Source organism: Falco biarmicus, chromosome 2, assembly GCF_023638135.1.
Source record: "Falco biarmicus isolate bFalBia1 chromosome 2, bFalBia1.pri, whole genome shotgun sequence".
In the NCBI taxonomy this organism is placed as follows: Eukaryota; Metazoa; Chordata; class Aves; order Falconiformes; family Falconidae; genus Falco; species Falco biarmicus.
In genome coordinates, this window is record NC_079289.1 from 1,760,127 (window position 1) to 1,773,133 (window position 13,007).

The 13,007-nt window shown below is 50.9% G+C and overlaps 1 protein-coding gene across 18 annotated transcripts in view; it reads left to right on the plus strand.

Moving 5' to 3' along the window:
- Nucleotides 1-12,999, plus strand: part of FAM168A (family with sequence similarity 168 member A) — a 223,302-nt gene extending 210,303 nt beyond the window's left edge. For 5 of the 18 annotated variants that reach the window (XM_056328031.1, XM_056328027.1, XM_056328028.1 and 2 more), the window contains 4 exons: nt 1,952-2,094; nt 4,496-4,670; nt 6,260-6,390; nt 7,678-12,999. In XM_056328031.1, the coding sequence (XP_056184006.1) occupies nt 1,952-2,094; nt 4,496-4,670; nt 6,260-6,372 (431 nt within the window). In that variant the 3' untranslated portion in view covers nt 6,373-6,390; nt 7,678-12,999. The remainder of the gene's footprint in view (nt 1-1,951; nt 2,095-4,495; nt 4,671-6,259; nt 6,391-7,677) is intronic. The other 13 variants (XR_008820125.1, XR_008820128.1, XR_008820119.1 and 10 more) reach the window with 13 other exon arrangements.
- Nucleotides 13,000-13,007: the final 8 nt, after the last annotated feature.

The window sequence follows — 13,007 nt, forward strand, 5'->3', positions numbered from 1 at the left end:
GCTGCTTTTCCTTGCTCATGCAAGCAGACCTTTCACCATTTCCATTTTTGTTAACCATTGATCGAGCGGTGACCAACACCTTGATGCTTTCATGGCACACTTGATGCTGTCCAGGGTGTCCCATGGGCAGCAGCTCAGCTTTTAGTCTACCCTAAAAAAAAAACCCCACCCACCCTTAAAGCACAACTTTAAGTAGTCTTGAATTCAGCACTTAAGTAATAATGTTTCAGGGGCAACTTCACGCAGCCTTCCTTGGAAATGCCTCTGAAGGTTGGGAATTCAGGTGCCACATATCCTTGGTGCAGGTCACACCTCCTTTACATGCTGTACCTGCCATGAGGTCTTACGGTACTTTGCTGCCACGTAGCAAGAACTGGATTATCATGGACCTGCTTAAATCCACCCCTTTCTTTTCAGAGAGCAAAATTGGTGGAGGATATGGGGGTCGACCTCATATTCATCACAAGTCAAAAGGTGGAAAGGTACCTTGAAAGGAAACGGAAGAAGAGCAGAGATCCTTATGGGATGTCCTCACTCTGGGGAAAGCCTTTAAAAAAAGGGACAAATGTGATCAGACTTGCATTAAAGGGTCTTCAGCTGGTACCGGTGGATCTTCCTGGAAGGAAAACAGAGTTTTGTAAGCACCAGACAGCTCAGCTCTTAATGCAAATAGCAGGAAAACCCCAAAGTGACACCCACAGCCAGCAGGCCAGCTGATGTCGCGTTATCCTTGAGGTTGTCTTTTGTTAGGTTAGGTTTATTTGGGGGGACAAATCTCCGTGTTTCGGAAAGGATTCTTCATTTTAGTTTGTTCCCCGTATACTCACCATCTCCTAAATGCTGCAAGCTAAGTTAAGGCTTCTCATAAAGGGCCTTTGATAAAGTGTAAATCTGGGACTTGGATGCTCCAGCTGAACAGCCTGATGGGATGATGGGGAAGACTGGGAGATGCTGAAGTCCATTTGCTTTTCCTTCTGTCCGAACGGAATAAAGTCAAAACTTGCAATCTGCCATAGCAGGATCACAAGCATTGCAAAGGCATCCCTGGCTGCCTGTGCCTGCCCAGCCGCTGCCCTCGCAAGCCCCCGCTACCCCTCCCGGCTTGCCCGCAGCCTGCCGTGCCTCTTCAGTGGCTGTTAATGGCAATAAAGCAGATTTGCTGCTTTTGTCACTAATGCAGATAGGCTGCAGGGATCAGGACAGGCATAAAGGTGCTTGAGCATCACTTGAGGTTGCCTTTCCCACCTGCAGGGTGAGCTGGTGGTCGCAGCCCTCCTTTGCAGGAGAGGAAACTGCTCGGCACCGTCCGTCTTCATGAAATACTTTAAAAAAAAAATAATAATCCATCATTTTCACCTTAGTATTAAGGCATGGACCATCAGTGTGGCTGCTTTTCCAGTCATTGCTTGGGGATATAGGCAGGGGATGGCAATACTGTACTATGAAATTAGATCCTCCAGCAATTAAATTCTGGGTTTGCCCATCATACCCTGAGCGAAAAAGGTGAAAGGACAAAAATCTGGGGAGGACAGAAAGGAAAACATTCTTCTCCTCAAGTAGATGTACAGAGACAGGTAAGTAGGTGTGGGATACTGCTGTCTTAGCGCTTTAAGGGCTGGTTGAGTCCCATCAAGTCATGCCTTGAGCGTTGGGAATACTCATCAGCTTGATGCCTAGCTTAGGCAATGTGGGGAAAGCCATGCTGGGCTGGGTGGAGGATGCAGCCGCAGCTCCAAGGGGCTGCATGCTGGGCTCGGAGGTCTCAGCTTGCTGGGTTTCATGGGATGTCAGTAGATTCTGGTGCATTTTGGTACATCTCCTCCTTGCTGAGTAATGCCCGGCAAGCAGCTGGCGCATCGCGAAGGGCAGCTGGGGTTGCTCGTGTGCGGGGTGGATCATCTTTGCAGCTGTAAATCCTCACCCTAACTTGGACTACTCTTGCCTTTGCCAGGGTACACTGCGGGGACTCCCTACAAGGTCCCACCGGCCCAGAGTAACAACGCACCTCCTCCCTACTCACCGTCTCCAAATCCGTACCAAACCGCTATGTACCCCATCAGAAGTGCCTATCCACAGCAGAACCTGTACACCCAGGTAGGTGCCTCGCCAGCCGCTGTGGCAGCTCGCCGCCTCGCTCACCGGTGTGCAGATCCAGCCCGAGGTTCCTGCAGAGCTTCATCCTTGGCTGTCAGGACTGAGCACCCACGCCCTGGCAGGACAGAGGTGCTTGTGGCAGGGCTTGGTGGGTTTCTGGCATGCTGGAGTCTCTCTCCTGCCTCCTCCGTTGGATGCTCTGGATGAGGCATGGTCTTGCAGGGTTGTCTGTGTGCAGCAGAGTCAACATGGTGGCATCCCATGGCTTGGCCAGGTTTGGGAATCGGGTTCCTTCCTCCAAAATCACACGCCTGACTGACGGGGCTCGGTGTCTCCAGGGCGATCCCTGCACCCACCTCTCCCCACCCTTCCCTGATCTCGGTGTTGCTCTTCCCCAGGGCCACAGGTCAGTCTGGGTCACCCTGAGGTCCATTTGCTGTTGGCTGTTGGTATCTCATTCGACTTGCGTTGCCCTCCTGCCACCTCCCATGAAAAAGCCCCTGTGTCACCTTCACCAGCACAAACTACTTCAGGCGTGACCCAGATTGGTGTCCTCATGGAGCAGCTCCTCCTCCAGCACTTGGATGGGTTTCCAGTACCATCTTCTCCGCTCCTGCATTGCCATTACCTCCAGCTACGTGCTGGGGCCAAGATCCTCCACAGGGATGCAATGAAAATCACCTTGATGCCCCTTCCCGCTGAAGACCACAAGCTCCTCAGAGCAATCTGGCCTTATGGCTTCCCTGGCTTTTCCCCTCCTCTTTAATGGCAAATAACCAACTTCTCCGGCAGCTACAACTTCATGAACCAGTTTCTCTGTGCCTTGCTGAGACCGGAGCATCTCCTCCTGCTGATTTTGTCCGCTGTCACCTCTCCTCCCATTAAGTGAGCATTTCAGAAGCCACTGGGGTCCCAGCCTGTCCCTGCACACTGGTTCTTCTCTGATCCCAGCCACAGCAGGAGGGTGGCATCAGCTTCACAGTGCCCACCAGCAGGCCTGGGATGGAGCAGGGCTTGCAGATGCCGTTTCCTCATCTCTCTTTCCCAGGCTCCGGCAAATGAGAGTTTCAACAGCCTGGAAACGTGGGAGGCAGTGACGGTGAGAAGATGCTTTGGTAGATCCTTTCAGCACGTTGTGCTTGCAGCACTCAGCGCCTGGGATGCTCCTTCTCTGCAGCCAGTTTCTGAGTCGCCTTTTCTTCATGGGCTGATTTTTTCTTAGCATGTCCTTCTCTTTCCCCAAGGAAATGCCTTTCAGCATCTGCATTTTCTCCTATCAACCTTTGTAGCTCCTGAAAGGAAGTAATTTAATAGTTCACCTGCATCTCTTTCTCCCCTTAATCCATGCCTTCAGAGGTTCTCTGATGGCTTTCACTAATGCACAATAAAATCTCTTTTCGTCATTTTAAACCCTGTAATCTTTCCGACCATCCCTGGCTTGCAGGTGTCCCTGCCTGTCCCAGGGATGGCACTTCTCACCCTTGCACCGCTCATGTTTCAGGCCCTTCATCATTCTGGGTGTGGAGCTTTTTCTGTTGGCTCCTTTTTTTTATTCCTGCCCATCCTTTCCTCCTAGTTTCAAAAGCCCACAGGTCTCAGCAGCCTGGATTTTGGGGTTTCTCTGTCCCCCACTGGAAGCCCAAGAAGACAATACTCTTCTCAGACCCAAGCAGGCACCTTGGCATCAGCCAAGAGCCGTGGCTTCTCCTTTTCTTCCATCTCTTGCTCATGTTCTATACCAGCAGCCAAAGTCTTTTGGGTCCAGGCCCCATTTCATCCCCCCAAATAGAGGCAGCACGGTTTGTCCCTGACAAGCTGACTCTCCAACCCATGATGCTGATCCCCCTCCCATTCCCATCACCTTCATCCATCCCGGGAACCATCTCACATGCCCAGAGGTTCCGCTTCACCCTTGCTTGTCCAGGTCTCCACGCGCAGGAGCTTGCTGATGGGAAGGACCAGCCCTTTGGCAGCACTTGAACGATGTCCCATGGGCAGCCCTTTGGAGCAGCAGCTACACGTGATGCCTGCTTGTCTTAATATTGCTTCTGCAACACATCTGGAGGAGCTGAGGGCTTGCAGTCTCCACGGGAAGGATTGTCACAGCGGAGCCGCTCTGGGCTTACGATAGGGGCCGGCTTTGGGAACCTCCTTGTCCCAGCTAGTGCAGGGGGTGGGACTGGCCCCGAGAGCATCGCTGCTCACTCCGTAGCAGGATCTACCGTCACAGCTGACGTAACTCCTTGCTGACGGCACAGTCTGCCTTACCAGGCTGACACCCGCTGCACGCAGAGCTGGTGATTGCCTCTCCATAAAATACCGGGCTTTGAGTCACTGCTTCAGCTTGCGCTTCCAACTGAATGGCAAAGACGACGGTGGGTTTTTTTCCCTTCTCAAACAGGGAGCTTATTACACCCAGCCAGTGTACGCGGCACAGCCTCACGTTATCCATCACACTACCGTGGTTCAGCCCAACAGCATCCCATCGGCCATCTACCCGGCCCCGGTTGCTGCGCCCAGGACCAACGGTGTGGCCATGGGGATGGTCGCTGGGACCACCATGGCAATGTCAGCAGGTAAGAAGGAAAACCTTTCCATAGTTTCATCTCTCAGGTGGGACGTATCCAAACAATCTATGCGGGAGACTTGCCCTGGATAAAAAAAAAAATATCTGTGCTGCCTTGCAGGCTGTATCCAGCAAGTGGCTGCAGAAGCACCTTGCACTCAGCTAATTGCAGCTTCGTCTGCTAGTTTTGCTTGCTGGTTACTGCTCTTTTGCAGGCAAAAATCAATTAATTTGCTTCTGGCACTGGTATAACTCAGTTTTTAGGTTAGCAGAGGAGACCTTGCATTAGGCTCACTCCAGAGGGGTGCACTCTTGCATCCTTAAATATATTATTCTTTCCTCTGTCTATTCCATAAGTAGAGGAGTAACCAGGTTTGTCCATCTTAAAATGCTTTTATACTTCTGTCCTCATGTTCCTTTTTTAGGACACTTCTGGTCTTGCTTTCATCTGACAAAGTGAGCATTAACCTTGGTTTATGTATCCCAAACCCCCTGCATTTTATGTACAAGATTGCTTCAAACTGCAATTAATTGATAGCACATTAGTTTAGGATATGGGCTGCTTTTATTTTTTCCAAAGCTTGTATTTCTCTCATTAACAATTCTTTGGACTGGATATTGATTTATGTCAAAAAATGCAGCATTCACCCTTTTTCACCCACATTAGCTGTGAAACAGGACTCTTACGGGACACAATCCCTGTTGCAAGCAGAGATATTGCAGCCTGGGTATGACAAGAACCACTCAGAGATTTACTATTGTTTACACTGAGAAGTGGATAGATGTAATTAATGCATGTGGGATGTCTTAAAATTTCATTAGTAGCATTTGTAGAGAGATACTCAGAAACTAAGAAGTTGTTTCAAGCACCCAGTTACTCCCAGAACAGAGTAGTTTGGGGTTGTGTTCTCCCTCCCCATGTCTGCTGAACGCACCGTGCAAATTCTCACCTTTCTGTATCAGCTGCAGACTAAAAGAAAAGAGGCTGCACCAGGCGGTGCCTCTGCTTCATGCCTGGGAGGGGATCACTCCTGCTGCTGCATCCCAGGGCTCTTGGCTCTGTGGGTTGAAGTGAAGCGAAAGAGCTCCACTGCCCTTGGGAGATGAGTGGTAAAGCTCATTTTAATTTTCTCTGGAAGGTCTGTGGGTTTTTTATCGTCTCCTTTTACAACCCTTATCCCTTCGAGTTTGGTTCTTAGACGTTTTGGATCTCTGCAGTGATCTCCTGTTGCAATTTAGCCCGGTGCCTTCAGCAGGTGGAAGATGTCAGCAGGTTAGTAGCCAGCTCTGCTGCTGGTCTTTAGGGACAAGGAAAAGTGGAAAAAAATGAGTTAAGGGCTGAAAGTAGCATGGAAAATACGCTGGAGATTCAGGTGGATTTATTCCATTCATAGTGCTGGCTGACACCAACCGCCTGAGCCAGACGCCTTCGATTCACGTCTCACAGGCAGAATAGTATTTGGGAGAACTGAAGAAGAAAAAAAAGGCAGCTGATGCTCTGCCTGCCCCTCAGATGCGCTCTGCAGCACCATACCCTTGGGGTACCACTGCCCTGACGGAGCTCTCCTCCTTGCTCAATACTTCTCCCTGCCGTTTCAGGAACCTTGTTGACCACCCCACAACACACCGCCATCGGAGCACATCCAGTTTCCGTGCCAACGTACAGGGCTCAAGGAACCCCCACCTACAGCTACGTACCTCCACACTGGTAAACCCACTGGCCAATTCATGTAAGTGCTGCCTTTGCAGGTCTTGCTCTGCCCTTGTCGATTCATTAGCCGCCAAGCACTGCCGTCACTTCACCCCTTCCTGCAGAGCTGCTGAACTCCTGCGTGTGGGCCATGCTTGGGCACCAGCAGAGCCATTGAGCACGGCTCCCGGGCAGGGGTCCTGCACGGCACACTGTCAGGGGGCTGTGGAGGGTGTTAGCAAAGCTCAGTGCATCTTGACCTTGACCTTGCGTTTTGCGGCGTGCTGGATGCAAGGCTTTAGCAGTGACACCAGCAGCACTCTGAGTGCAGCTGGGCACTGTGAATGTGGTAATTTTTATGCTGTCAAGGTTTTGGATGCATCACGCTCTTTTGTAGAATCACAGAAGGGTTTAGGTTGGAAGGGACCTTCAACGACCCTTCCCCACCCCAAGCCATGGGCAGGGCCCCCTCCCCCCAGCCCAGGCTGCTCCCAGCCCCGTCCAGCCTGGCCTTGAGCCCTGCCAGGGATGGGGCACCCACAGCTGCTCTGGGCAGCCTGGGCCAGCGCCTCGCCGCCCTCACGGGGAAGGGTTTCTTCCCAATATCTAATCTAAATCCCCCCTCTTTCAGTTTGAAGCCATCACCCCTTGTCCTATCAGTACACTCCCTGATGAAAGAGTCCCTCCCCATCTTTTATACCGCTCGGATATGTTTTTTTCTCCCTGCTAAAACATGCTGGGAGATTGTCCAGTTCATTAGCACTGGGGCTGCATGCAGCTGCCTGCACCCTGCCCGTTCATTAGCACCGGGGTTGTGTGCAGCTGCCTGCAACCGGCTGCAGGTTCCTGTTGTGCTCAGGATCCCAGAAATCCCAGCTGCTTGCTTAAATGCCCTCCACGTGTTGCTGGAGCCCTTGGTCCATCATGCCCAATTAACAGGCAGCACTGCTGATGGGAACACATGATGCTGAACTGGGAGGCAGCACAGATCTCATGCAGCCCAGGGGGTTATCTGAAATCTGTCCTTGCTGGATACATTACGCTGGGCTAATCCTGCCCATGATAAATTGTTGTGCAATTAGCAGAGAGCATCCCTTCTGCATATTTTTAATCCCGTGCATTGGATACCACCGGAGAGCTGGTGCTTTCTCAGCCTTTTGCCCAAGACATTGCCCGCAGGGCGGCATGAGGGATGGTTAAATCCCATACGCATCAGCTGTATTTCCTGCACGCGACGCAGGGGTGCAGAGGAGAGGAGAACAGCCCTGTCTGGTCCTGCGCTGCTTGTTTCTAACTCCTTGTTTTTCATATATTTGCTCTTTTCCAGATCCAGAGTCAAACATTGTATGCAACTACACAAGTCTTACATCGGTGCTGTGGCCGCTGTACTGCAGCACCTCGTCTGTTTGCAAGAACAAAAGAAAAAAAAAAAAAGTGCAAGGGTCACTTTATGCATTCTTAGTGGTTTTTGTAAAAGCTGCTTTTTCTAATCTTCTGCCTCTTTTTTTTTTTTCCTCTCCCCCTTCCTCCTCCCCAACCCACATAAATTGTGTAACACACATACTGACACTGAGCAATAGTAAAGTTCTCTCTTTGGTCCTATCATTTGAAAGCTCAGAATATTCACTTTTCCAGCATTGCCCAGCCGAGTGGTGCAAAGATCCCCCACTTCTTGTTTGTTTGGGTTCTTTTCGTTATTTTTCTGTTGTCGTTGTTGTTGACGAGAGCCTAGATTCTCTTTGGCTAGTAAGAGTGGTTGATGTTCAGGGTACTATGTGAAAAGCACAGCGCTGGTAGGCAGGCTTATTCCGATTTGGTTTGGGTATTTTTAGTTGAATAATATAAATTATTTAATCTTCCATAACATATTACAAGAAAATTGGTGTCTTCCAGATAGCTGTCGTGATAGATTATAAATCCATTATCTGCAGTGAAATTCTGAACTCATCCCTTCTTTTGTAGGAGTAAGAGAATATAAATATAATTAGCGATGTAACACACTTGTCTTAGGAGGTAGGAGGACTGGTCACCATTGGGTCTTTGGTCTGCTTTTTCCAACTGGGCAAACGGATCTTGCATGGTAGGAAGCGAGCAGCAGAGAGATGTGTGCCCTGGTAGCATCTTGCACCTCTTGGGCAAATGAGATGCTCCCCATCAGCCACATCCTGGGGCTGCGTGAGGTGGAAGTAGCTCTTTCCTTGCATGGCTACCGTTTGCAGGCAGAGATGTGCCGGGCGGCTGTTGAAGGAAGCAAGGAGATGTCCAAGGGTTGGTCTGAAGAGCTTCTCCAGGTCCAGAGTGTTGGTCTGAAGAGCTTCTCCAGGTCCAGAGGTTGGTCTGAAGAGCTCCGGGTCCAGAGTGTTGGTCTGAAGGGCTTCTCCAGGTCCAGAGTGTTGGTCTGAAGAGCTTCTCCAGGTCCAGAGTTTGGTCTGAAGAGCTTCTCCGGGTCCAGAGTGTTGGTCTGAAGGGCTTCTCCAGGTCCAGAGTGTTGGTCTGAAGAGCTTCTCCAGGTCCAGAGTTTGGTCTGAAGAGCTTCTCCGGGTCCAGAGTGTTGGTCTGAAGGGCTTCTCCAGGTCCAGAGTGTTGGTCTGAAGGGCTTCTCCAGGTCCAGAGTGTTGGTCTCAAGAACTTCTCCAGAGTCTGGTGGTGTGGATAAAGAGGGCAGCTGGTTGATAGAGGAGTCTTTGAGGCAGGGTGAGGAGGACAATGGTGGCTTCACTTTACACCTGTGTCATTGGCAGGGCTGAGACCAAACTGTGACACCTTCGTGGCAGTTAAGGTGCCCTGCCCCTGCTTCTTTGGGATACAGCTGGGCTCAGAGACTTCCAGGAGAAATGTTCATCCAAGCACAAATCCCAGCTCCATAGAGAAAGGCCGGAGAGGGGGACGAGGTCTGGCTGCTCTGCTTGGTGAGTGGAGAGAAGGTAGGGGGAGGAGGAAGCAATAGCAATAAACATGTCGCCTTCCTCCTGGGAAGGCACCTGAGAAAAGGCAAGAGCAAGGAAGGTGATCCACAGCTGACATGGACGGGGCTGGGAGGCAACAGGCACGCAGAGGCTGTGGGGATCGGGGTAATTTCTGGGGGTTTTGGCTTACCCAAGGGCACAAGGACATGAAGCTGACTGCAGTCAATGACTTCCTACCTTGGGGTGTCCAAGTAGAGCAATAAGTTGTCTTGAGGGCAGCAGAGAGTTCGTATTCACAGACAGTGCTTGCAGCCAGTTTATTTTAAAATTCTTATCACTAAACGCAGCATAGAAATAAGGTTTTTATTCTTTTTCTTTTCTTCCTAAGACAAAAACATCACCATGTTTTTGATTTTTCCCTCAAGCGTGCCAAAAGAGTTACACGCACTCAGCGGCGTGTTTGCAGCTCCCACATCTCTTGGGCTCCGAGGTTGTCACAACGGACCAAATCCAGAGCCTTTCAGGAGGTCAGGTTAGGAGATGTGGGTGAGAATCCCTCCAACCCATGCGTGGTGTTGAGTCAGTGCCCAGATGTCTCTGCTGGTTTGTTTGACTTTAGTCATGCCTGGATCACATCTCCAGACGGAGGTGAGGGCAGTGGAGACCAGCACTGGAGGGTCACCTTGACTGGGACGTGGTGGTGTAGAGGTCAGGCTGGAGGGTCTTTCAGAGGAGCAAAGTGACTAGTTGTTGGCACCGGGGTGAGACCTCCTCACTCTTTGATGGTGTCTTCCAGCTTGGCTTCTTCTGCTGTTCAGAGGAGCTACTGAAGCTCCTTCCAATGAGCATTGTCCAAATGGGGAGAAACAAGCTTAGGGACCCAAGAGGACTTTTCCTACCGCTGGTTGGTCCTGGGTGGTTTGTCAGGTTGATGGTTGGTGCTTCTGTATGGGGGTCATTTGGTTGGTTCTTCTGGTTTTCAAGGAAATCTGTCAGAGCTCTGGTTGACCTTCCCAAACTCAAGGAGAACATAGTGAGTGAAGACTGAACACGAACACTGTGGCTGGGGAAGGTGGTTTTCTCCCATGCAGTACTTCGGGTCACACTTTGGGTTCATATAAAAGGAAAAGATAAGGAAAAAAGAAAAAAAAAAGTGTCAGTAATCAGAGGGTTGCCCTGTTCAGTTTGGTGAAGCCAAGGGTTACCACGTAAAGGGCAACGGGACGTTTGGAAATAACAATACTGCATCATCCTTCCATGGTTTGTAGCGTGCTACGGTTAAACCTGGGCCAAAAAAACCCCACCTCAGCAGATCACAGGAATTTAGGACCTCCCAATTAACCCTTTTTTGCTCTCACTGTTGTGTGTTAGGAGCTGTCTTACCAGTTTTGAACCGTAGGCTAGAGTTAAGCTCCAGGCACTGTCGTGGCTCTGCAACGTGCGGGGTCCCACCAGGTTTGCTGTCCCAGCCCGGGCTCTGCAGAGGGGGACCCGTCCCAGCAGCCACCATCCTACCGCTGGCCTGGGCACCCTTCACCCTCAACAGCTTTAGGAGCGACTGCTAAAACACCCACGGCTGGGAAGGAGATGCTGGGCTTTCTCCTCAAAGGAAGGAAAACGGTAGAGGTGGGGTGGGAAGCTCCAGGAGCTGACCAGGGAGGATCACCCGGTGTTAGTTACCGCTGTGTGAGATCCGACGTGGGGTGGTTTAGTTTGAATTCCTTGGATCAGTAACGGATCTGATGCTCCTCATCGCATTATGTCTGGGCAGAAATGAACTCAGCCACGCTGTGGAGAGGTGAAATGTTGGCTGTCTGTTGGGCAGGGGGGTTGGTGAGCACATTTGGCAACCAGTGTTGCATTTAGGCTTGGAGCACTGCACGGTTGGAGGGCTGCCACATGGATCTGGGGCCACCACGTGGCTCCAGGCTTGGGTAGCTCCTTCCCAAGGTGGCTTCATGGGGCCGTGGTGGTGGGGAGATGCTCCCTGTCACTGGATGGGGATGTGGGGCTTGATGCCCCCGGCTCATGTCAGCAGTGACCTGCAGCCCTGTCCCCTTCCCCATGGAGGGATGTAGGTTTTTGGGTAGATAGAGGGATGGGAGGAAAGCCCATGGTCCCAAGCCCTTTCCTTGGTCAAGTCATGGCTTAAGTGAAGGTCCTGGGGGGGGCCTCCCTTGCCAGGGGGGACACTGATGGGGGCCACCAGCTTCTCAAATATTTCACTCCAGCAAAGCTTTGCTGACCTTGGTTAAGGAAAAGGGTTTCCCACATGAAGGATCACGCCGGGTGTTAGTGGGGAAGAGCGGGGAAGGGGGGGGGTGTTAAGCCATCCTTAGCAGAACTTCAAGGTGTCTTGGAGATTAAAATTCCAGCTAAAGAGGAAGGAGAATAACTCTTAAACCACTCTGATGACCATTAACCCATCCCTACCGTTATCTTTGCTTTAAAACACGATCTGTAATGTAAGATTGGGGGGGGGGGGGGGGTATTAATAGTGGTGGTGGCCCCCAAGCCGAGCAAGCCCCTTGGAGCCTGTACCCATCACGCCTCCCAAGCGGCTGAACCCTCTGGGCAAGGATTTGTTCCTGTATTTTCTGAATAATAATAACCCCGTCCAGCTTTTTGCAGTTTTAAGATGTAATGACCATAAAAAATATTTATGGGGGTGGTTTTCATCAGGGGCGTTTCAGAGTATCAGGTTTTCCCCCAGCCACTGGCATCCCGCTGAATAGGGTCCTTCCCAGAGAGACCCCCCGCCTCTCTGCCACCCCCTCCCTCCCCTCCCCATCACGCATCCCGCAGAGGGTTTGGGATGATGTGGTCTCTAGCCTGAGGGCGTGATATCAGATCTTGCTTTCTTAAAGGGATTAAAATAACCCCACATTTGGAAGTTTATTTTCGATAGGAAAACCCAACCAGCCGACAATAGCAATAAGAAGAGCCACTGGATACCCATAAATCCAGTTTTTTTTGTTGGTTTGTTTTTTTGGGGTTTTTTTTTGTCAGTATTTTCAGACCCTTCATCTGTCATCCCCAAAATGTGGTGACCCTCTGCCCACCCTCCCTTTGCTTTGCCGCGAGTGCCGAGCTGGCTCCTGAGCCCACCGGGGCTGCCGGCAGGATCAGGCTCCAGGTATTTTCTCTGTCGTTTGCGAACATTCCCATAGGAAAAAAAAAAAAAAAAAGGAAAATAAAGCCTGTTTATGAGTCTGGGAGGGAGGAGAGCTTGGAAAAGGCATTCCTCCAGCATGTTGCACTGTGGCACTCACAGATTCACCAATAAGCAGGTAAAATAACCTGTTACGGGGATGTTTGCAAAGCAGGAATACCAAAATATGTGATTTAACAGCTGCAGTTCCCGGTTGGAAAAGCTCAGTCGTGCTGTTCGTAGGGAAAAATCCTGATGCAACGTGGCCACCTGCAGCATGGCTGCATCCTCCTGCAAGGGATGGAGCTGGTTTTTCCCCGGGGTGAAGGGGGTTCAGGATCAGGGTGCTGGGTGGGGAGGGATTTGTAGGGCCAGCAGCCACGGGGAAGCACAGGGAGGAAGGCAAACATGAGGCAGCGGGGTCAGGAGCACCCAGACCTCCCGTCCCCATAGCACGGAGCAAACCCACGCTGCGCTCCTACCCCTCTTTCTACGTAATTAATTTCTTAATTCATTTCGACCACCAGGCCAGCTTGGTTTTAGGTATTATTGGATCTCTTCAGAAAAAAATAAATACCAAAAAAAGAAAAAACCCCAAGA